The 26148-nt window shown below is 42.6% G+C and overlaps 1 protein-coding gene across 1 annotated transcript in view; it reads right to left on the bottom strand.

Annotated features, from left to right (window-relative positions):
* Positions 1-2218: 2218 nt before the first annotated feature.
* The window catches only part of LOC106603560 (calmodulin regulator protein PCP4), a 39875-nt gene continuing 15945 nt past the window's right edge, over positions 2219-26148 (bottom strand). The window contains exons 2-3 of the mRNA XM_014197412.3: positions 13670-13718; positions 2219-2967 (exon numbers count right to left, since the gene is read on the bottom strand). Coding sequence (XP_014052887.3) covers positions 2828-2967; positions 13670-13718 — 189 coding nt within the window. The 3' untranslated portion in view covers positions 2219-2827. The remainder of the gene's footprint in view (positions 2968-13669; positions 13719-26148) is intronic.

Here is a 26148-nt window from a genome sequence, read left to right as displayed (position 1 = left end):
GACGAACTGACTTGTTGGAATGTTGGCATCCTATGACTGTGCAACGTTGAAAGTCATTGAGCTGTTCAGTAAGGCCATTCTACTGCCAATATCTGTCTATGAAGATGTCATGGCTGTGTGCTTTATTTTATAATCCTGCCAGCAAAGCAGGGGTGTCCACATACTTCAGAAAGTATTCAGACCCCTTCACTTTTTCCACATTTTGTTACGTTACACCCTTATTCTAAAATTGATTAAATAAAAAAATGTTTGAAAGGTTTGCAAATTTATTACAAATAAAAAACTGAAATACCTTATTGACATAAGTATCCAGACCCTTTGCTATGAGACTCGGAATTGAGCTCAGGTGTATCCTGTTCCAATTGTTCATCCTTGAGATGTTTATACAACTTCCTTGGAGTCCACCTGTCCACCTAAATTCAATTGATTGGACATGATTTGGAGAGGCACACACCTGTTTATATTAGGTCCAACAATTGACAATGCATGTCCGAGAAAAAAATCAAGCCATGAGGTTGAAATAATTGTCCATAGAGCTCTGAGACAGTATTTTGTCGTGGCACAGATCTGGGGAAGGGTACCAAAACATTTCTGCAGCATTGAAGGTCCCCAAGAACCCAGTGGCCTCCATCATTCTTAAATTGAAGAAGTTTGGAACCACTCAAGACTCTTCTTAGAGCTGGCTGCCTAGCCAAACTGAGTCATCAGGGGAGAAAGGCCTTGGTCAGGGAGGTGACCAAGAACCCGATGGTCACTCTAACAGAGCTCCAGAGTTCCTCTGTGGAGATGGGAGAAGCTTCCAGAAGGACAAACGGCTCTGCAGCACTCCACCGATCAGGCCAATATGGTAGAGCAACCAGATGGAAGCCACTCCTCAGTAATTAGCACATGACATTTGGAGTTTGTCAAAAGGATCAGGATCGAGGGAAAGAGCGGAGCAAAGTACAGAGAGATCTTTGATGAAAACCTGCTCCAGAGCACTCAGGACTTTAGACTGGGGTGAAGGTTCACCTTCCAACAGGACAACGACCCTAAGCACACAGTCAAGACAACGCAGGAATGGCTTCGGGACAAGTCTCTGAATGTCCTTGAGTGACCCAGCCAGAGCCCAGACTTGAAGCCGATCGAACATCTCTGGAGAGACCTGAAAATGGCTGTGCAGCGACGCTCCCCATCCAACCTGACAGAGCTTGAGAGGATCTGCAGAGAAGAATGGGAGAAACTCCCCAAATACAGGTGTGCCAATCTTGTAGCGTCATACCCAAGAACACTCAAGGCTGTAATCGCTGCCAAATGTGCTTCAACAAAGTACTGAGTAAAGGGTCTGAATACTTACATAAATGTGATATTTCAGTTATTATTATATTAATTTTTTTGCAATAATTTCTACAAATCTGTATTTGCTTTGTCATTATGGGGTATTGTGTGTAGATTGATGGGGGGAAAAAACGATTTAATCAATTTTAGAATAAGACTGTAACGTAACAAAATGCGGAACAAGTGATGGGGTGTGAATACTTTCCGAAGGCTCTTTATATAGTGTACTTTAAAAGTAATTAGAATTTATGTAAGGTCCTAAATAATTTAAAACATGCATCTCATCTTATCTGGTATTATCTTATCTTACCATAAGGACATGTTGAAAATCCTTTTTTATTCTACAACCGAGTGATCCCACTCCCAGACACCACATAATCAAACACGACAATAATTAATAACATGTCAATATGGGACCATAAACAAACACAATATTAAGAAATAACTTCTGACACAATGTTTTCCTCTTTGGGATATTTATTAAGTATATATTATTTGAAGGTGTCTACTGAAGGATGATGGTATTGTACAGTATATTCTACTCATTTGGTTTTGAGCAATGACTTCAAAGGAAACAATGGGGATTCAAATCACAAGATCAATAGAAACACAATCAAAAACAACAAATGTAAAAAAAAAGTCAAAAACAGAAAGATAAAAGAACATTTTCTATTGACGTTGATGTTAAAGGGAAGCAAGGAAAAAATAAAAGATCCACAATTTTCACATGAATAATGGAATAAGCCCTAGATTTAGTTGCCAAGTTGCAGAGAGATATCGGAGAATGGAAAGCAAATTAGACCCATTGATTCAATTCTAAATGCTTCAGTCATAAGGTATGAAAGACAATGGGCGCTGCGCTAGCTGGGAGGGATCAAACAAAACAAGCTGTATTGTCTGGAAACACTCCACAGAGAGAGGTAAACACCATTAACAGACCTCATAGGAAAATAAAATCTTTCGATTTATGATGCCATAGCTGAAAAGAATGCCAATGCAATCATGACTGGAATCTGACGATCAATCATCACGAATACATGTTCCTCCTGAGGGTGATAAAACCCTAGTTCCAGTTCCTTAATAGCTTTACGAGGGAACCTACTTATTAAGCAGCTTTTTACTGTTCAAATGTGTATATTATAGCATACATGACATGAGACATGAGAGTACTACTAAGGGTTTGGACTGCTATAGCAACTGGACAATATAGAGAGTATAACAGTATCAATAAAACACAACAAAAGCTAAATCATAGGAAAGATCAAGATATATCCAGAACTTAATCATAATTTATGGACACAGCAATTAATAATAAGTTACACATAATAATTTCACAAAGATATCAGTGATCCCTTGATTCTTTAACCCCAAACCCTCCCTCCAGCCCCCCCCCCCCCCCCCGCCGTTGAGTCCATAACAGTGTGGTTTGATTGACATGCAAGACCAAGCCCCCAATTGGTGCAGTCCCAGCTTATAGGAGACAGAGCTGCCTGGCCCTGTCCTGCCCACTCTAGGACTTCACTTCCTGCTTCTTCTTGCTCTGGAACTTCCTGAACTGTGATTGGATCGCCACAGCAGCCTTCTCCGTCTCAGGGGCCTTCATGTCGATATCCGCAAAGTCCTCCTCAGGAGCATCCTTCTTGGAGTCATCTGTGGGAAGGGAGGAGAGATGGTGAGACTACAACAGAAAATCAATTCAAATAAAATTGTATTGTCACATGCGCCGAATACAACAGGTGTAAAGCTTACCGTGAAATGCTTACTTACAAGCCCTTAACCAACAATGCAGTTCACGAAATAGAGTTAAGAAAATATTAACTAGATAAACTAAAGTTTTTAAAAAAGTGACACAAGAAAATTACATAACAATACTGAGGCTATATATAGGGGGTACCGGTACTGAGTCAATGTGCGGGGGTACAAGTTAGTCGAGGTAATTTGTAAAGTGACTATGTATAGATAATGAACAGCGAGTAGCAGCAGTGTAAAAACAAGGGGGGGGGGGGGGGGGGGTCAATGTAAATAGTCTGGGTTGCCATTTGATTAATTGTTCAGCAGTCTTATGGCTTGGGGGTAGAAGCTGTTAAGGAGCCTTTTGATCCGAGACTTAGCGCTCTGGTAACGCTTGCCGTGCGGTAGCAGAGAGAACAGTCAATGACTTGGGTGACTGGAGTCTTCGACAATTTTTGGGGCCTTCCTCTGACACCACCTAGTATATAGGTCCTGGATGTCAGGAAGCTTGGCTCTAGTGATGTACTGGGCCGTATGCACTACCCTCTGAAGCGCCTTACAGTCAGATGCCGAGCAGTTAACATACCAGGCAGTGATGGAACCGGCCAGGATGCTTTCGATGGTGCAGCTGTAGAACTTTGAGGATCTGGGGACCCATGCCCTCTTCACAACTGTCCTGCTGTATTTGGAACCATGACAGTTTGTTGGTGATGGGACACCAAGAAACTTGAAACTCTCGACCCACTCCACTTCAGCGCTGTCGATGTTAATGGGGGCCTGTTTGGCCCTCCTTTTCCAATAGTCCACGATCAGCTCCTTTGTCTTGCTCACATTAAGGGAGAAGTTGTTGTCTGACCTCCTCCCTATAGGCTGTCTCATCGTTGTCGATGATCAGGCCTACCACTGTTGTGTCGTCAGCAAACTTAATGATGGTGTTGGAGTCGTGCTTGGCCACGCAGTCGTGGGTGAACAGGGAGAACAGGAGGGTATTTTTTTTCAACTTTATTTAACCAGGTAGGCCAGTTGAGAACAAGTTCTCATTTACAACTGTGACCTGGCCGAGATAAAGCAAAGCAGTGTGACACGGACAACAACACAGAGTTACACATGGAAAAAACAAACGTACAGTCAATACACAATAGAAAAGTCTATATACAGTGTGTGCAAATGAAGTGAGATTAGGGAGGTAAGGCAATAAATAGGCCATAGTGGCGAAATAATTGCAATTTAGCAATTAAACACTGGAGTGATAGATGTGCAGAAGATGAATGTGCAAGTACAGATACTGGGGTGCAAAGGGGCAAACAACAAATAACAATGTGGGGATGAGGTAGTTGGGTGGGTTATGTACAGGTGCAATGATCTGTAAGCTGCTCTGACAACTGATGCTTAAAGTTAGTGAGGGAGATATGAGTCTCCAGCTTCAGTGATTTTTGCAATTCGTTCCAGTCAATGGCAGCAGAGAACTGGAAGAAAGGCGGCCAAAGGAGGAATTGGCTTTGGGAGTGACCAGGGAAATATACCTGCTGGTGGGTGTTGCTATGGTGACCAGTGAGCTTTACCTAGCAAAGACTTATAGATGACCTGGAGCCAGTGGGTTTGGCGACGAATATGAAGCGAGGGTCAGCCAATGAGAGCATACAGGTCGCAGTGGTGGGTAGTATATGGGGCTTTGGTGACAAAACTAATGGCACTGTGATAGACTGCATCCAATTTGCTGAGTAGAGTGTTGGAGGCTATTTTGTAAATGACCTTGCAGAAGTCAAGGCTTCCTATTTCGCTTTGTTGCGAAATAGGAAGCTGATTCTAGATTTAATTTTGGATTGGAGATGCTTATTGTGAGTCTGGAAGGAGTGTTTACAGGCTAACCAGACACCCAGGTATTTGTAGATGTCCACATATTCTAAGTCAGAACTGTCCAGAGTAGTGATGCTAGCAGGTGCGGGCAGTGATCAGTTGAAAAGCATGCATTTAGTTTTACTTGCATTTAAGAGCAGTTGGAGGCCATGAAAGGAGTGTTGTATGGCATTTATGCTTGTTTGGAGGTTTGTTAACACAGTGTCCAAAGAAGGGCCAGAAGTATACAGAATGGTGTCGTCTGCGTAGAGGTGGATCAGAGAATCACCAGCAGCAAGCGCGACATCATTGATGTATACAGAGAAAAGAGTCGGCCTGAGAATTGAACCCTGTGGCACTCCCATAGAGACTACCAGAGATCCGGACAACAGGCCCTCCGATTTGACACACTGAACTCTGTCTGAGAAGTAGTTGATGAACCAGGCAAGGCAGTCATTTGACAAACCAAGGCTGTTGAGTCTGCCAATAAAAATGCGGTGATTGACTGAGTCGAAAGCCTTGGCCAGGTCAATGAATACGGCTGCACAGTATTGTCGATGGCGGTTATGATATCGTTTAAGATTAAGCACCCCTGAGGGGCCCCAGTGTTGAAGATCAGCGTGGCAAATGTGTTGTTGCCTACCCTTACCACCTGGGGGCGGCCCATCAGGAAGTCCAGGATTCAGATGCAGAGGGAGGTGTTTAGTCCCAGGGTCCTTAGCTTAGTGATGAGCTTTGTGGGCAGTATGGTGTTGAACGCTGAGCTGTAGTCAATGAACAGCATTCTCACATAGGTTTTCCTTTTGTTCAGGTGGGAAAGGGCAGTGTGGAGTGAGAATGAGATTGCGTCATCTGTGGATCTGTTGGGGCGGAATGCAAATTGGAGTGGGTGTAGGTTTCCGTCATGGTGTTGATGTGAGCCATGACCAGCTTTTCAAAGCACTTCATGGCTACCGACATGAGTGCTACAGGGCGGTAATCATTTAGGCAGGATACCTTCGCTTTCTTGGGCACAGGGACAATGGTGGTCTGCTCGAAACATGTAAGTATTACAGACTCGGTCAGGGAGAGATTGAAAAGGTCAGTGAAGACACTTGCCAGTTGGTTCACACATGCTTTGAGTACACATATTGGTAATCAGTCTGGCCCGCGCTTGGTGAATGCTCACATCGGCTACGGAGAGCGTAATCACACAGTCGTCCGGAACAGCTGGTGCTCTCATGCATACTTTAGTGTTGCTTGCCTCAAAGCGAACATAAAAGGCATTTAGCTCATCTGGTAGTCTTGCGTCACTGGGCAGCTCGTGGCTGGGTTTCCCTTTGTAGTCCAGAATATTTTTCAAGCCCTGCCACATAGCCTTTAGCCGTACCCTTATCCTACTTCTCCTCTGTTCCTCTGGTGATGTGGAGGTTAATCCAGATCCTGCAGTGTCTTGCTCCACTCCCACTCCCCAGGTGCTCTCATTTGTTGACTTCTGTAACCGTAAAAGCCGTGGTTTCATGCATGTTAACATTAGAAGCCTACTCCCTAAGTTTGTTTTACTGACTGCTTTAGCACACTCTGCCAACCCAGATGACTTAGCCGTGTCTGAATCCTGGCTTAGGAAAACCACCAAAAACCCTGAAATCTCCATCGCTAACGATAACATTTTCCGCCAAGATAGAACTGCCAAAGGGGGCAGAGTTGCAATCTACTGCAAAGTTGGCTGCAGAGTTCTGTATTACTATCCAGGTCTGTACCCAAACAATTCGAGCTTCTACTTCTAAAAATTAATCTTTCCAGAAACAAGTCTCTCACTGTTGCCGCTTGCTATAGACCTCCCTCTGCCCCCAGCTGTGCCCTCGATACCATATGTGAATTGATTGCCCCCCATCTATCTTCTGAGCTCGTGCTACTAGGTGATCTAAACTGGGACATGCTTAACACCCCAGCCATCCTACAATCTAAGCTTGATGCCCTCAATCTCCCACAAATTATCAATGAACCTACTAGGTACAACCCCAAATCCGTAAACACGGGCATCCTCATAGATATCATCCTAACTAACTTGCCCTCCAAATACACCTCTGCTGTTTTCAATCAAGATCTCAGCGATCACTGCCTCATTGCCTGCATCCGTAATGGGTCTGCGACCAAACGACCACCCCTCATCACTGTCAAACGCTCCCTAAAACACTTCTGCGAGCAGGCCTTTCTAATCGACCTGGCCGGGGTATCCTGGAATGACATTGACCTCATCCCGTCAGTAGATGATGCCTGGCTATTCTTTAAAAGTGCCTTCCTCACCATCTTAAATAAGCATGCCCCACTCAAAAAATGTAGAAGTAGGAATAGATATAGTCCTTGGTTCACTCCAGACCTGTCTGCCCTTGACCAGCACAAAAACATCCTGTGGCGTTCTGCATTAGCATCGAATAGCCCCCGTGATATGCAACTTTTCAGGGAAGTTAGGAACAAATATACACAGGCAGTTAGAAAAGCTAAGACTAGCTTTTTCAAACAGAAATTTGCATCCTGTAGTACTAACTCAAAAATGTTCTGGGGTACTGTAAAGTCCATGGAGAATAAGAGCACCTCCTCCCAGCTGCACACTGCTCTGAGGCTAGGAAACACGGTTACCACCGATAAATCCACTATAATTGAGAATTTCAATAAGCATTTCTCTACGGCTGACCATGATTTCCACCTGGCTAACCCTACCCCGTCAACTGCCCGGCAACCTCCACAGCAACCTGCCAAGCCCCCACCATTTCTCCTTCACCCAAATCCAGATAGCTGATGTTCTGAAAGAGCTGCAAAATCTGGACCCATACAAATCAGCCGGGCTAGACAATCTGGACCCTCTCTTTCTAAAATTATCTGCCGAAATTGTTGCAACCCCTATTACTAGCCTGTTCAACCTCTCTTTCGTATCGTCTGAGATTCCCAAAGATTGGAAAGCTGCCCCGGTCATCCTCCTCTTCAAAGGGGGTGACACTCTAGACCCAAACTGCTACAGACCTATATCTATCCTACCCTGTCTTTCTAGGTCTTCAAAAGCCAAGTTAACAAACAGATTACCGACCATTTCGAATCCCACCGTACCTTCTCCGCTATGCAATCTGGTTTCAGAGCTGGTCATGGGTGCACCTCAGCCACGCTCAAGGTCCTAAACGACATCATAACCGCCATCGATAAGAGACAATACTGTGCAGCCATATTCATCGACCTGGCCAAGGCTTTCGACTCTGTCAATCACCACATTCTTATTGGCAGACTCGACAGCCTTGGTTTCTGAAATGATTGCCTCGCCTGGTTTACCAACTACTTCTCTGATAGAGTTCAATGTGTCAAATCGGAGGGCCTGTTGTCCGGACCTCTGGCAGTCTCTATGGGTGTGCCACAGGGTTCAATTCTCAGGCCGACTCTCTTCTCTGTATACATCGATGATGTTGCTCTTGCTGCTGGTGATTCTCTGATCCACCTCTACGCAGACGACACCATTCTGTATACTTCTGGCCCCTCTTTGGACACTGTGTTAACTAACCTCCAGACGAGCTTCAATGCCATACAACTCTCCTTCCGTGGCCTCCAACTGCTCTTAAACGCAGGTAAAACTAAATGTATGCTATTCAGTCGATCACTGCCAGCACCTGCTCACCCGTCCAGCATCACTACTCTGGATGGCTCTGACTTAGAATCCGTGGACAACTACAAATACCTGGGTGTCTGGTTAGACTGTAAACTCTCCTTCCAGACTCACATTAAGCATCTCCAATCCAAAATTAAATCTAGAATCGGCTTCCTATATCGCAACAAAGCATCCTTCACTCACGCTGCCAAACACACCCTCGTAAAACTGACCATCCTACCGATCCTCGACTTCGGTGATGTCATCTATAAAATAGCCTCCAACACTCTACTCAACAAACTGGATACAGTCTATCACAGTGCCATCCGTTGTGTCACCAAAGCCCCATACACTACCCACCATTGCGACCTGTACGCTCTCGTTGGTTGGCCATCGCTTCATAATCGTCGCCAAACCCACTGGCTACAGGTTATCTACAAGTCTCTGCTAGGTAAAGCCCCGCCTTATCTCAGCTCAATGGTCACCATAGCAGCACCCACTCATAGCATGCGCTCCAGCAGGTATATCTCACTGGTCACCCCCAAAGCCAATTCCTCCTCTGGCCGCCTTTCCTTCCAGTTCTTTGGAACGAACTGCAAAAATCTCTGAAGCTATAGACTCATATCTCCCTCACTAGCTTTAAGCACCAGCTGTCAGAGCAGCTCACAGATCACTGCACCTGTACATAGCCCATTTGTAAATAGCCCATCTATCTACATACCTCATTCCCATACTGTGTATATTTCTTTCTTCTCCTTTGCACCCCAGTATCTCTACTTGCACATTCATCTTCTGCACATCTACCATTCCAGTGTTTAATTGCTATATTGTAATTACTTCGCCACCATGGCCTATTTATTGCCTTAACTTACCTCATTTGCACTCACTGTATATAGACTTTTTGTTTTCTTTTGTTCTACTCTATTATTGACTGTATGTTTTGTTTATTCCATGTGTAACTGTGTTGTTGTATGTGTCGAATTGCTATGCTTTATTTATTTGATTTATTTTTTATTTCACCTTTATTTAACCAGGTAGGCAAGTTGTGAACAAGTTCTCATTTACAATTGCCAACCTGGCCAAGATAAAGCAAAGCAGTTCGACACATACAACAACACAGAGTTACACGTGGAGTAAAACAAACATACAGTCAATAATACAGTAGAAAAATAAGTCTACATACAATGTGGGCAAATGAGGTGAGATAAGGGAGGTAAAGGCAAAAAAGGCCATGGCGGCAAAGTAAATACAATATAGCAAGTAAAACACTGGAATGGTAGATTTGTAGTGGAAGAAAGTGCAAAGTAGAAATAGAAATAATGGGGTGCAAAGGAGCAAAATAAATAAATACAGTAGGGGAAGAGGTAGTTGTTTGGGCTAAATTATAGATGGGCTATGTACAGGTGCAGTGATCTGTGAGCTGCTCTGACAACTGGTGCTTAAAGCTAGTGAGGGAGATAAGTGTTTCCAGTTTCAGAGATTTTTGTAGTTCGTTCCAGTCATTGACAGCAGAGAACTGTAAGGAGAGACGGCCAAAGGAGGAATTGGCTTTGGGGGTGACAAGAGAGATATACCTGCTGAAGCGCATGCTACAGGTGGGTGCTGCTACGGTGACCAGTGAGCTGAGATAATATCTTGCCAGGTCGCAGTTGCAAATGAGAACTTGTTCTCAACTAGCCTACCTGGTTAAATAAAGGTGAAATAAAATAAATAAAAAATAAACATCGAACGAGCGTCAGAGCCAGTGTAGTAGGATTCAATCTTAGTCCAGTATTGACAATTTGCCTGTTTGATGGTTTTTCTGAAGACATAGTGGGATTTCTTATAAGCTCCTTGAAAGTGGCAGCTCCAGCCTTGAGCTCGGTGTGGATGTTGCCTGTAATCCATGGCTTCTGGTTGGGAAATGTACGTACGGTCACTGTGGGGATGACGTCGTACTCCTCAATGCCATTGGATGAATCCCGGAACATATTCCAGTCTGTGCTAGCAAAACATCCCTGTAGGGTAGCATCCGCGTCATCTAACCACTTCCGTAATGAGCGAGTCACTGGTACTTCCTGCTTTTGTTTTTGCTTGTAAGCAGGAATCAGGAGAATAGAATTATGGTCAGAATTTTCTCATTTAGGGCAAGGGAGAGCTTTCAATGCTTCTCTGTGTGTGGAGTAAAGGTGGTCTAGAGTTTTTTTTTACTCTGACATGCTGGTAGAAATGAGGTAAAACGGATTTAAGTTTTCCTGCATTAAAGTCCCCAGCCACTAGGAGCGCCGCTTCTGGTCTTAGTGCCAGCATTGGTTTGTGGTGGTAAATAGACTGGTATGAATAAAATACAGTAGATGAGAACTCTCTTGGTAGATAGTGTGGTCTACAGCTTAAACAATGCGAAAAAACAAACACAATAGGACAGTTGGTAAGGAGCCCGTAAAATGGCAGCCTTCCCCTCCGGCACCATTATAGCATAGAGCAACTGGGGAGTCAAACTGAATGGGTGTGTCTACCACAATTGGAGTCACTCCATTTCATCCTTGCATAATTTTTTTTTTTTTACAGTTTTCAATTCATGAATTGACTGAAATGCTCTCCTTAAATATTTATCTTTGTTTCATGTAGTTATACAATCATGTAACTAAGAAATTCACTGGAAAGAAACCAGAAAATTATTGATTGATTTGTTGAATAGTCATGACTGGTTCGAGCTATCTGTCATGTCGTAACACAACGGTGGCGAAGGATATCATTGCTACTTAACACCGATCCAAGTTCAGTTTTGAGATTCATTGGCTTAGGGTTAGCTGGAAGCTTCTGACTGGTCTTGGAAATGTGACCTCTCCCCGCTTGGCTCGATGGGATTTGTAGTGATATACCCAACACAGCCAGATTTGTATACAGTCTTGTACCCTTAACCTTTTTTAAATTGACTATCATATTTGTTTATTAAATCTGACTTTATTAGTAAAATGACTCATTCAAGAATGTCACAAGTTAATTGACACGAGAAAACAGCAACTCTACAGAGCGCCAATGGCTACAATGAATGGCAGCGTTCCCCCTCGTCACCAGCGGAGCGCATCGGCCATATCCCCAGTGAGTGCGCATTCTTGGATCAGTACCACTGGAAAGTTTTTTGGGGTGACAATAATTTCCTACAGGCTAGATGGGCTCCCGAGTGGTGCAGTGGTCTAAGGCACTGCATCTCAGTGCAAGAGTCATCACTGCAGTTCATATCCGGCTGTGATTGGGAATCCCATAGGGCGGTGCACAATTGGTGCAGGTTTGGCCGGGGTAGGCAGTCATTGTAAATAATAATTTGTTCTTAACTGACTTGCCTAGTTAAAAAAAAAAGATGGAAGTCATATTGTACAATTTGTGTCTCCCCTTTTCGTAATTCATTTTTATTGATTTGTTTCCCACTGGGCATAGACGTCAATTCAAAGACTATTCCATGTTGGTTCAACGTAATTTCATTGAAATGACGTTGATTCAACCAGTGTGTGCCCAGTGGGTTGTCAGTGTCAGCAGAGTAGGTGTCTAATTTGTATCATATTAAAAAATATGTTGCTTATGTCTCCAGTCATATAGCCTAAAATGGATGTCGGCATTTGAAGTCGTCCATGATAGCGTGATAGCGTGTATTATGCATCTATTTCACGCTGCACTGTATGCACCATTCCACAAGTAAATGAGTCAATTTATGATGAAGTTAAGTAGTGGTTGACATTGTATATGCTGTTCCACAGACTTTTAAAGCTAATATTGCAGTGATAATTGATGGCTGGAGTCATTATTTGTATTTATTTTTCTTGTTTGTTTTCGTTGTTTTGTTTGAGATGTGTAGAAATGCAGTAAATGAGCTTCAATCCTTGGAATTCACACTCCACTTTGCCATACCCTAGGTTTAGCTGAACTGATGCCACTGGTTGGAGCTGGTGACTGAGATTTATGCTGCTCAGGGACACTGGGACAATGATTGATGAAGGTCTAGTCTCAGAACACCTAGGTGAGAGCATTCGGTATAGAGGGGTATAGCTGCAATCCAGACTACATGAAATCCTCACTACCACGTATATAATCCACCAAATTTGATCTAACTTGCAATGGACTACAATAAAACATAGTCAATGTAATTCCCTATGGTAAATGTATTGTACATGTGTTCTATCTACTTCAATTTAGGCATTGAAATATGACCATAGTGGGACAATTCTAGTTGCTTAGGTTACTAAAACATTTAAACGGTTAAAACAAAGAAATTAGAACTTGACAAATGCCAAATAAATGTACTTCACACCTCAATCAAAGTCACACATTCAATCAACTACAACTATGGTAACTGGATAGATTATTCAATCATTAAAGACACTTAGGGCACAGCTGATGGATAGTATGTATGGGACTTCACATACAGTTTATACATTTCTTTGGAATTTTTCAACCCTATGCTCCTATCAGAAAGTTATATAATATATATATTATATATAACTAAATTAATCACATTTATCTAATCTCCATTACTGTAAAGTTAAACTTCAGCGGTAATGAGAAAAATGTAAATTATTTGGTCCAAAATCTATTTGAAGTGTGACTTTTAATTCAATTTCTCATCTACTCACATTCGCTTTACCCGGATAGCTGAATTCTACATTTAATGTCATTTCTGGATATCAGAGTATCCTGCCAAGCATCCTGCAAGTCTAATTTTGCTGTCTCTAACTCCAGGGATTTGAATTACATTATCATGACAACAATACCATGCCCTAGTTTTGAAAGTAGTTATTTCTGTGAATCCCAGGCTTGAATGTGCCCAAGGTAGATCGAAATACTTTATTTATTATTTAATCATGGCGTCTTTTCTTTCATTAAAAAACACAAAAGAGAGATAGTCAAGACATTATCTGTCAAGTTCTGAGACATCTCTGCTTCTCAGTTTTTGCTGTTTTTGGACATTAGGTTCTCCATGAGTAGAAGTGGAGACTGTGGACTCTCACTCAATGTGTTCTATAACTCTCACTCTATGTGTTCATATGTACCAACATGAATGGAGTTTTCAGTCATGAATTTCACAAGACACTTTTTGAAAGCAGGATAGTAGTTATACAGTACAGAAGGTCTACGTGATGTATGGTTGTACAGTATGTTGTGTATTTTGTAATATTTGTCCTATATAAATCCTTTACCCACCTTGTCCAGAAGGTTTGCTGTTTCCACTCATGGCTCCAGATTCTTGTCTCTGCAAAGAAAGATAAAGAAAGTTATCAATATTCCTCCTTCAACACTTTACATAAAGGGCAAAACTTTTAAGTAGACCAGTAGCCAGAAGGTAGCTGGTTCAAAAGTGGGAATTGAACACATACATGCATACATGTGTGAGCTTCAACTACCGTACATGAGAAAGAGTGTGTTCTACAGTAGCAGCTGAGCAGCAGATCCTACTGCTCTGCAGAGGAACACCCTCCCCATCCTGCCCATCACTACCTGAATTATTAATCAATGGCTTTCAATGAATTTCAAACACAGCAGCTCAGCTTTGAAGTTAGGCAGGCTGCTGAGGAGAGAAAACACAACAAATAATTTCTTCAGTTCTCGTATAGAAGCCAGAGGAAGGAACACTCATTTCGAGGCTTTGCCATCTGTCACACTGTTAGTGTGGGAAAAAAAATCACAAAGATTCACTGGGGTGTTGAGATAGCTTCCTTGTTGGGTCTCAGCTATCTGTGTTATATTCTGTCACATGGTCTGAGATTGATACTGTGGCTCACCATAGGCTACTACCACCCTATGGTGATGCTACTAACACCCCCCTACTCTCTCAATCTCTTGTCCTATCCCCCTCACTCCATTTTTACCTCTGTTTTCCTCTCCCCCTCTTTCTCTCTCCACTTTTCTATCTTCCAGTCTCTTCCTATCTGTAACATGAGCTGCTCGGTTTTGAAAGATATCGTGAATAACTGCAAAAATGTTGCTAAGGCTCTCCACTTTCTGGAGGACCAAGTTTTGAAATCTGTGGAATGCTCAGTGGAAGCAGAGTATGATAGCTAAGGAGAAAATTCAGACAATTGATTGCAAATGCTAAGGGAGTCAAAAAGAGAACACAGGCTGTTGTATAAAACACCTGTCCCGGATTGCATCTTCAAACGATGGACAACCATGGCATCCATGATGGAGAGGGAGAAGGGTTCATCCATGTATTTGGGTAAGACAGTCTAGCTAAGAGAGTCTAAGTACATTTTCAGATGTTATATGTTTCCAATTTAGTCAGAAAGTCGTTATCATTGCAAGTTAAAGCGTACTGTTAGCTAGCTAACGTTACGCCTATGATATGTAGTAATATTATTCATATCTCCGAGCCATTTGCATTACTATGTATAGCCTAATGTATAGCCTAGCTAACATTGAACCTAGTTGGTTAGATTTAACTACATGTAAATTCATGCAGGGTAGTAACGTTATGAGTTGGAATTATGGTTCATTGTTTAGCTAGCTATGTCAAAACAAAAGACTCCACTATGCAAGTAACCATTTCACTGTCCCGTTTACACCTTCTGTATCCTGTGCATGTGACAAATAAACGTTGATTTTATTTAATATAGTGTGTGTTTACCAGAGACGGTAATGTGAAGAACACCAAAGTCAAATTAGGATATAACGTTAGGCCAACGAGACACTGTCCAAGTTCTCCAGTAGAATGCCCTGCTTTTATTTAGTCACACGCAGAACAAATTAGCTCGCCAATCACTTGTAAATAAGGTTCTTGTTGTGAGTTTATTTTCCTGTAATAATGAATACAAATTAGCTGAAGTTAATATGTTGACAGCTATATGATATGGTAATTATTTGAACTGGCTAGCCAACTAACTTAACGTTAACTAGCTAGCTAACAAGCTAGAATTGACCCAAAACATTGTTTAGAAAGTTGCTTTTAGTTGCCTGGTTTGCTAGATTGAAAAATGTATACATTTGTTTTTAAACGGATGGGTTTATTGGTGTTAAAATAGACCAGTTATGCTACTTTGGAACAACAAGCTGCTGATTTTTTTGTTTATACTTTTTCATAACGACAATGACAAGTTTGCTGTTGGACGACAATAGAATGTTCATGATGTCACTGCAACAACTGTATACAGACATGTCGATAGACGTAGTATAAACCAGCCTTTAGTCTTGAAATCTTTGGTTGTTTAGTACATTACCGTACTCACTGTTTAGCACATGACCTCACATGTGAATCATTAAAGAGATGGGTGGGGCTAAGGCTAAAGAGGATATGAACCATGCTGAATGGGTGTAGCCAAAGAAGAGCTCTCCAGTAGGTGTACCAAATCATTCAAGGGCCATTTTCTCAAAAGTGGGGTAGCAAGTTTATCAAAATTCAAAGCAGAATTACTTTCCCATTGTCTCCTCAAATGTAGTGTATGATACAGATGAAGGTGGAAGTTTACATACACTTAGGTTGGAGTCATTAAAACTAGTTTTTCAACCACTCCACAAATTTCTTGTTAACAAACTATAGTTTTGGCAAGTCGTTTAGGACTTGTGCATGACACAAGTCATTTTTCCAACAATTGTTAACAGACAGATTTCACTTAATCACAATTCCAGTGGGTCAGAAGTTTACATACACCAAGTTGAATGTGCCTTTAAACAGCTTGGAAAATTCCAGAAAAGTATGTCATGGCTTTAGAAGCTTCTGATAGGCTAATTGACATCATTTGAGTCAATTGGAGGTGCACCTGTGGATGTATTTCAAGGCCTACCTTCAAACTCAGTGCCTCTTTGCTTGACATCATGGGAAAATCAAAAGAAATCAGCCAAGACCCATAAAAAAAAATTGTAGACCGCCACAAGCCTGGTTCATCCTTGGGAGCAATTTCCAAACGCCTGAAGGTACCACGTTCATCTGTACAAACAATAGTATGCAAGTATAAACACCATGGGACCACGCAGCTGTCATACCGCTCAAGAAGGAGACGCGTTCTGTCTCCTAGAGATTAACGTACTTTGGTGCGAAAAGTGCAAATCAATCCCAGAACAACATCAAAGGACCTTGTGAAGATGCTGGACGAAACAGGTACAAAAGTATCTATATCCACAGTAAAACGAGTCCTATATTGACATAACCTGAAAGGCTGCTCAGCAAGGAAGAAGCCACTGCTCCAAAACCGCCATAAAAAAAGCCAGACTACGGTTTGCAACTGCACATGGGGACAAAGATGGTACTTTTTGGAGAAATGTCCTCTGGTCTGATGAAACAAAAATGGAACTGTTTGGCCATAATGATCATCGTTATGTTTGGAGGAAAAAGGGGGAAGCTTGTAAGCCGAAGAACACCATCCCAACCGTGAAGAACGGGGGTGGCAGCATCATGTTGTGGGGGTGCTTTGCTGCAGGAGGGACTGGTGCACTTCACAAAATAGATGGCATCATGAGGAGGGGAAAATATGTGGATGTATTGAAACAACATCTCAAGACATCAGTCAGGAAGTTAAAGCTTGGTCGCAAATGGGTCTTCCAAATGGACAATGACCCCAAGCTTACTTCCAAAGTTGTGACAAAAAGGAAAACAAAGTCAAGTTATTGGAGTGGCCATCACAAAGCCCTGATCTCAATCCTATAGAAAATGTGTGGGTAGAACTGAAAAGGGGTGTGCGAGCAAGGAGACCTTCAAACCTGACTCAGTTACACCAGCTCTGTCAGGAGGAACGGGCCAAAATTCACCCAACTTATTGTGGGAAGCTTGTGGAAGGCTACCCGAAACCTTTGACCCAAGTTAAACAATTTAAAGGTAATGCTACCAAATACTAATTGTGTGTATGTAAACTTCTGACCCACTGGGAATGTGACGAAAGAAATAAAAGCTGAAATAAATCATTCTCTCTACAAATATTCTGACATTTCACATTCTTAAAATAAGGTGGTGATCCTAACTGACCTAAGACAGGAATTTTTACTAAGACTAAATGTCAGGAATTGTGAAAAACTGAGTTTAAATGTATTTGGCTAAGGTGTATGTAAACTTCCGACTTCAACTGTATATAATTTTCTAGCTCCGAGTCTCTACTTTTATCCAATGTAAAAAACACAATTCAAATTTTGCTACATAAGATCGAGCCGGTCAGTCACATTTCACAACTGGAGAGGATACTTTTATTGCTTTTTCCACTGGTGCTGTTGTGATTTACAGTAGAGCTGCTCAACACATATAGAGTGGTTAGAGGTTAATAAAGAAACAGTCATCGCTATCTAATCTGCTCTAACCCTGTTGTTGCTCATTGTCATTGGTGACCCTGTAATAGTTTGTTTGTTTTCTCTTTAATCACACGCAACCAGCGGCCAACAGATGTTATAGGCAGCAGCTGTGCTGAAATCCATCACCATAAAGGATGGTTTCTCTTACTCTACATCAGTTTGAGGTGAATCTCTGATTCAGGATTGCATCAGCTTTTTGAGCATGCCCCAATCTCTACACCCTCCCTCCCTTCCTCCTCCCCCTCTCTGTGATCCCTCTATCTGCCTGGATACGGTTAGAACTTACATAACCAGGCTGGTCATAATGTTCAAGAGGATTACTCTGAACAGACTGGCACATTTTCCCCACATTATTCCTCTTTCTTCTAAATTCATTTCTCTCCAGTGAGGCTCTTATCTCTCCCTCTTTCAGCTCTATTTTTGTTAAACAGCGCCTAATAAATGTGTAATTTTTTAAAAAATGTGTATTTAGACGACATGACTGAATTTCAAATGAAACATTTGTCACAGCTCCTTGATTTTCACATTCTCTTCGCTCACTTCGGCTTAGCTCCTTGATGATTATTGTTCCCTTGCTCATGCCAACTTTTGTCAAAGTCCTGCCAGCAACATCATCAACAAACCATTCAAATCCTCATTATGTATTCTATATAGTACATAATTATGGATCACATACTCATTGTGTTGTGGCGGCTTTCCACACATTACCATTTCACTATACCAAACACAGGCGCAACGAAGTGTGGGCCGCTGTCAGATGAAGTGATGAGTCTGTATCACTCTGTTGTCCAGAATAAATGGAGTTACATGTGGGGCGCAGTCCCTATCTGAGCCACTCTACTACTGTAGGGGTAAATACTGGATTCTGTACCAGGAACCACTACAATCCCTTTAAGTGGGCACACAACAAAATACATCCTCATACACCCTCTGACTTCTTTTCCCTCTGTTTTTTTTCCTCGCAGGTCTTGTCCTGGAGGCAGAACTGAGTGTTTTCCCCTTTAATCTCACAAAATGTTAGGCATGATGCAAGATAGGATTCCAAACAGATGTAAATAACAAGTATTGCATATCCAGCAAGCTAGCTAGCTAGGTTAACTAGCAAATAGTAAGGATAAACAATAATACAACAATTTACTGTTGTAAATCTCTGAAACTGAAGCTGGTTTTACTATAAAAAATATTTGCCTAAGCATGCCTGATAGACATGGCTGCAGGTCAATATTGTCTGCCTACCTACCTACCATTTGTACAGTCTGGTCACTGTGCAAAGTTTGAATGTTATGCCATATTTCCTTCTATAAGGCTAGATATTGTGAATGTAATGCCTGTGCACATGCATGCATGTTCAACTAGTCTACGCTAATGTTGATGTTATGCTGGCACAGTTCCACTGTTTTTCAAACTGTACAATAGAGTATCATTGTTTATTGTCTTACAGAAAATACAAGATGGCTGGGCTTTTTCCTGGAGTGGATTCTAGATACAAAAACAGAATTCATTTGGTTGCGTGTGTCATTGTAGCAGAACTGTATCCCTCTCGAAGGATTATACATTATGCTCGATTTCAAGCAGATGACTCATGAGGAGCTGAATGGCAGTTTGATCATGACCACACTCCCCCCACAGATTTACAAATATTCCTTGAATTTACTGTACGTTTCTTTGGAATGGCCATTTCATAATGACCACCTCTCCCATCATCTGCGGATCACCAGTTATTTTAACAACAGATTGTTACACCAGATAATGTCATTTAACTATATTTGACGTATCCATTACTGGCAGTTACAGGATAGGTACTGTTTTGTGTAACACAGAGAATTTGACCAACCTTCGTCCTCAATTCAGGGAAACAGGAGTCTCATAAAAACCTTTTTTGGTCCATAAAGTTATCCAACAATATGTGCACCGCCATCGTGTCTATTTCAAGTCTTCTCACTCACTGATCGAGACAGGTGGGTGTCCACCCCAAAGTGCTGCATGGCATGATGCTACAGAGCCCTGTACAGCTTATATAAATATATTCAGTGTATCCATAAAGGCAGACAATTTTCAAAGATTGATAGAAAATATCCATATTTATTTTATTGTGGTTATAAATCAGGGCTCTCCAACCATGTTCCTGGAGAGCTATTGTCCTGTATGTTCACTCCAACCCTAATCTAGCACACCTGATTCTAATTATTAGCTGGATAATAAGCTGAACCAGGTTAGTTACAACTGCGATTGGAGTGAAAACCTACAGGAGGGTAGCTCTCCAGGAACCGGGTTAGAGACCCCTGTTCTACCACAGGAGGTTGGTGGCACCTTAATTGAGGAGGACGGGCTTGTGGTAATGGCTGGAGTGGAATTGTACCAAATACATCAAACACATGGTTTCCATGTGCTAACGTGCAAGCTAGCTAACGTTAGGTTACCTCTAATCTTCTGTTTTGTTGTGAAGGAAACAAATCGATGGTATCGCATCACTTCTCAGCTGTCATCAAAATGGATTGCCCATCAGTTCAGCCTGAAAATCCCTCTGATAATCGTTGGTCACGGCATCATTCTTGATAGCCCAAGCCACCAGCAGAGTTGGGGTGAATCTCTGGTAGGTAGAACGGTAACACATTTTCACGCATGTTTGTAATTAGCCCAAGCCAGGCACAGAACACCACATGGACATGATGACAAAAATTACAGAAAAAACAAACCTTTTCAACCAAAAAATTGTCTAGAGAAGTTCAGAGATTACTATGTGTTGGTTGTTCTAAGTAAAGAACTCCATTATTCACACCCCCCTCTTCCTAGCGGGAGATATCAGCGTTCGCTATGAATGCCAGACTGCTGTTCACTATGAGCAGACGAATACACAGGGAGTTGAAACTTCCCGATTCTACCAGTGAAATGAAAATGTGCTAGTTGTAGCTTGTGGTTTGGATAATTGTGATGTTTATGATAAAAATATAATGTTGTTAATATAGTATTGACTATATGCCGTGGCAGAGCCAGGGTGAAATTCCCCTTTAACATAACAACCTGGTCAGTTGGGCTCTTTTGTGGTTGTTTCTTTGTTGTACCTCTGTGGATTGGCATCATTAGTCCACCAATAAAGAGGCATGAGAAAAGAGATGGGCAGCCTGAACTTGTAAGCAGGAAAAATGTTTTGTGACATCTTCCATCAAAGTGGAGAGAAAGCAGTAGATCCTGAATATTTGGTGCTTCAGGGTTTGGGGAGATACAAACTGCCTTTTCTTTTTGTGTGAAACTCATGCAAAATAGCAGCTTTTGCATTTTCTAGCCAATAATCAAATACCCACACACGTTAATTTGTGACTGGCAAGAGCCTCACCACAATACAAGAGGAGACATTGACATGATCCGTACAAACGTATGACTGCTATTAGCATTTTGTCTCATGGGGGAGAGCTTAAATTAAAATGTATGTCACAATGTGCACTGGCAGTTTGGTACTGAGGGGAGACCAGCACCTGAAACCCTGTCCCTGGTAGACCCAGCATCCACACACACACACACACACACACACGCACACCTCCTCCACTGCTCTCTTCCTCTCCCTCTCCTCTCTTCCTCTCCTCTCCCTTTCCTATCTGCTCTCCTCTCCTCTTTTGTCCCTCTCCTCCGCTCTCCCTCCTCTCACCTCCACTGTGTTTAACTGCATTAACCAACATACCTACAGTGGGGGAAAAAAGTATTTGATCCCCTGCTGATTTTGTACGTTTGCCCACTTACAAAGAAATGATCAGTCTATAATTTTAATAGTAGGTTTATTTGAACAGTGAGAGACAGAATAACAACAAAAATATCCAGAAAAACGCATGTCAAAAATGTTATAAATTGATTTGCATTTTAATGAGGGAAATAAGTATTTAAACCCCTCTCAATCAGAAAGATTTCTGGCTCCCAGGCGTCTTTTATACAGGTAACGAGCTGAGATTAGGAGCACACTCTTAAAGGGAGTGCTCCTAACCGCAGCTTGTAACCTGTAAAAAAGACACCTGTCCACAGAAGCAATCAATCAGATTCCAAACTCTCCACCATGGCCAAGACCAAAGAGCTCTCCAAGGATGACAGGGACAAGATTGTAGACCTACACAAGGCTGGAATGGGCTACAAGACCATCGCCAAGCAGCTTGGTGAGGAGGTGACAACATTTGGTGCGATTATTCGCAAATGGAAGAAACACAAAAGAACTGTCAATATCCCTCGGCCTGGGGCTCCATGCAAGGTCTCACCTCGTGGAGTTGCAATGATCATGAGAACGGTGAGGAATCAGCCCAGAACTACACGGGAGGATCTTGTCAATAATCTCAAGGCAGCTGGGACCATAGTCACCAAGAAAACAATTGTGGCCTAGCCAGTCTCCAGACCTTAATCCCATAGAAAATCTGTGGAGGGAGCTGAAGGTTCGAGTTGCCAAACGTCAGCCTCGAAACCTTAATGACTTGGAGAAGATCTGCAAAGAGGAGTGGGACAAAATCCCTCCTGAGATGTGTGCAAACCTGGTGGCCAACTACCAGAAACATCTGACCTCTGTGATTGCCAACAAGGGTTTTGCCACCAAGTACTAAGTCATGTTTTGCAGAGGGGTCAAATACTTATTTCCCTCATTAAAATGCTAATCATTTTATAACATTTTTGACATGCGTTTTTCTGGATTTTTTTGTTGTTATTCTGTCTCTCACTGTTCAAATAAACCTACTATTAAAATTATAGACTGATCATTTCTTTGTAAGTGGGCAAACGTACAAAATCAGCAGGGGATCAAATACTTTTTCCCCCCACTGTATCATAAAGAATGACCTTGTCTACCCCTCATCTCATCTTCACTGATAGAGATGTTCATGACATGAAAGCCTTGGACACAGAGAGTCATGACTGGAGGAGACTGGAGTCATGACCCCCCATCAGAGTAATGAATGAAAGGTGATACGGTGAAACACTTAGGAATACAGCACCAAGAGCCAGTCTAACAAAGCTTTTACACTACGACACCTTTTGCACATTAAAATGAGAGGACAAATAAAGATTAAAAGAAGGAGTAGAAAAATATAAATAGTTAGAGCATGTTTTACTGGATCTACTCTACACTTTTCCCTGTCGCATAAGCTTGGTATATGAATACATTCATTTGGACAACTGACTAGGTATCCCCTTTCCTTTCCCTATGTGGTCCTGAAAATATGAAATCTCAAACCTCAGCATCCCTGAAAGGTAGCGGAGCAGAGCAGAGCAGGGGTGAGGGGCAGATTTACAAAATGCTTAGTGATGCTGAGGCATCAATGTGAACAGTCTTCGCCCGTTCTGGCTTACAGAGGAAGAGCTTGCGGCCAGCTCCTGAACTCAGTGGCCGGGCATTCTATGGTGAACACTTGTGGTTGTGGGTCACACTCCCTGACCATGTTGTGCTGATGGTCATTCAGGAGTGCCGTGCAGACACATTGAGACATCTGTCACAACATTATGTCAGACTCACACTGAACACACCAGCTCGCCATTTAGAATTTTACACTGCATGCAGGCAAAGGCATAATATATATATATATATATATATATATATATATATATATATATATATATATATATATATATATATATATATACACTGCTCAAAAAAATAAAGGGAACACTTAAACAACACAATGTAACTCCAAGTCAATCACACTTCTGTGAAATCAAACTGTCCACTTAGGAAGCAACACTGATTGACAATAAATTTCACATGCTGTTGTGCAAATGGAATAGACAACAGGTGGAAATTATAGGCAATAAGCAAGACACCCCCAATAAAGGAGTGGTTCAGCAGGTGGTGACCACAGACCACTTCTCAGTTTCTATGCTTCCTGGCTGATGTTTTGGTCACTTTTGAATGCTGGCGGTGCTTTCACTCTAGTGGTAGCATGAGACGGAGTCTACAACCCACACAAGTGGCTCAGGTAGTGCAGCTCATCCAGGATGGCACATCAATGCGAGCTGTGGCAAGAAGGTTTGCTGTGTCTGTCAGCGTAGTGTCCAGAGCATGGAGGCGCTACCAGGAGACAGGCCAGTACATCAGGAGACGTGGAGGAGGCCATAGGAGGGCATCAACCCAGCAGCAGGACCGCTACCTCCGCCTTTGTGCAAGGAGGAGCAGGCGGAGCACTGCCAGAGCCCTGCAAAATGACCTCCAGCAGGCCACAAATGTGCATGTGTCTGCTCAAACGGTCAGAAACAGACTCCATGAGGGTGGTATGAGGGCCCGACGTCCACAGGTGGGGGTTGTGCTTACAGTCCAACACCGTGCAGGACGTTTGGCATTTGCCAGAGAATACCAAGATTGGCAAATTCGCCACTGGCGCCCATGGGTTCTTCACAGATGAAAGCAGGTTCACACTGAGCACGTGACAGACGTGACAGAGTCTGGAGATGCCGTGGAGAACGTTCTGCTGCCTGCAACATCCTCCAGCATGACCGATTTGGCGGTGGGTCAGTCATGGTGTGGGGTGGCATTTCTTTGGGGGGCCGCACAGCCCTCCATGTGCTCGCCAGAGGTAGCCTGACTGCCATTAGGTACCGAGATGAAATCCTCAGACCCCTTGTGAGACCATATGCTGGTGCGGTTGGCCCTGGGTTCCTCCTAATGCAAGACAATGCTAGACCTCATGTGGCTGGAGTGTGTCAGCAGTTCCTGCAAGAGGAAGGCATTGATGCTATGGACTGGCCCGCCCGTTCCCCAGACCTGAATCCAATTCAGCACATCTGGGACATCATGTCTCGCTCCATCCACCAACGCCACGTTGCACCACAGACTGTCCAGGAGTTGGCGGATGCTTTAGTCCAGGTCTGGGAGGAGATCCTTCAGGACACCATCCGCCACCTCATCAGGAGCATGCCCAGGCGTTGTAGGGAGGTCATACAGGCACATGGAGGCCACACACACTACTGAGCCTCATTTTGACTTGTTTTAAGGACATTACATCAAAGTTGGATCAGCCTGTAGTGTGGTTTTCCACTTTAATTTTGAGTGTGACTCCAAATCCAGACCTCCATGGGTTGATAAATTGGATTTCCATTGATTATTTTTGTGTGATTTTGTTGTCAGCACATTCAACTATGTAAAGAAAAAAGTATTTAATAAGATTATTTCTTTCATTCAGATCTAGGATGTGTTGTTTAAGTGTTCCCTTTATTTTTTTGAGCAGTATATATATATATATATATATAAACACAAGCCAAAACAACAACCAAAACAACAGATTCTCCTTCTGGGCCACCAAGCAGCACAGCACAGCCATTTCCAGAAATGCCACTCATTAGGAGTAGGAGATAGGAAAAAGAGGAACAACAACAGCGGCCATGGTCCACTGAGTCCATAGCATAGAGTCTTTCACCGAGACTCAGGCTGTAACATGGCCAGTTAAACAGTGAGTGGGCACAGTAACTGCAGGAAGTGAAAAGATAATGAGTCCATGGCATTCATTCAGTTCAGTCAATTCCCAGCTGACAGGCATCATGGGCACAGCTTGGACTGAGGCGCTAAGGCGCTGCTTGTCACGTCACACTCCCCCCAGAGAAGACAAGATGTTTGCCTGCTCCCAGTCCCATATGTTGGAGCTGGAGAGGGAGATTAACTCATGGGACGACGGTGATGATGGTGATAGTAGTAATGATGATGTTTTCAGCACATAAGGCTTGTTTTTCCTTACATGGTTGAGTCATAGGATATAGTAAGCACACAGCTCTCACAGCTGGTAGATAACACAGCATAAAGAGCTGTGGTTCTGGTGTGTCAGTAATCCCCCTGGGCATGCCCAGCCCAGTCTGGTCCTATATCCCATTGTAGAGCTTGGCACACACCACAGCGCAGTGCGTTTAACCTGGTGCCACCTAGAGGTCTGCACTCAGCACTCCACAGTCATTCAGTCTGACTCTTCAGCCTGTATGCCTGCCTGGCATTGCCACCCAAAGTCACGTCCTCTACTCATTGCATTTTAGTTTTAGAGTTTATTTAAAAATTGCTTTGTTGATTTTTAAACCACTACATGGCCTGGTATCCGAATACATGTCTGATATGCTTTTAAGGTATGTGCCCGGTCGGCCCCTCAGATCTTCTGGCACTGATCTTTAAGTTGTTCTAAATGTCAGAACCAAAACTTTTGGTGAGGCTACCTTAAGATCCCGGACTGCATCTTTAGTTAATGTATTCATCTCATCTCTCATGATTAAACTGAGTCAGATCTCTGATATAGTCTAAACATAGAGTAAGTGATGATCTGATCTTCGATGATAAAGACGTACTGTATGTTCAACCATTAATATCATTTATATAAAGCACGCTCTCACATCCCACAGTGATGTGATCAAAGGATGCCGTGGTAGTATTGGGGGGTTGAATTAGCCAAATAAATAAATGATATATCCTTGTGGCCGTT

This window comes from Salmo salar, chromosome 04 (assembly GCF_965601325.2).
Source record: "Salmo salar chromosome 04, fSalSal1, whole genome shotgun sequence".
NCBI classification, from domain to species: domain Eukaryota; kingdom Metazoa; phylum Chordata; class Actinopteri; order Salmoniformes; family Salmonidae; genus Salmo; species Salmo salar.
This window is presented reverse-complemented; position numbering and strand designations above follow the sequence as displayed.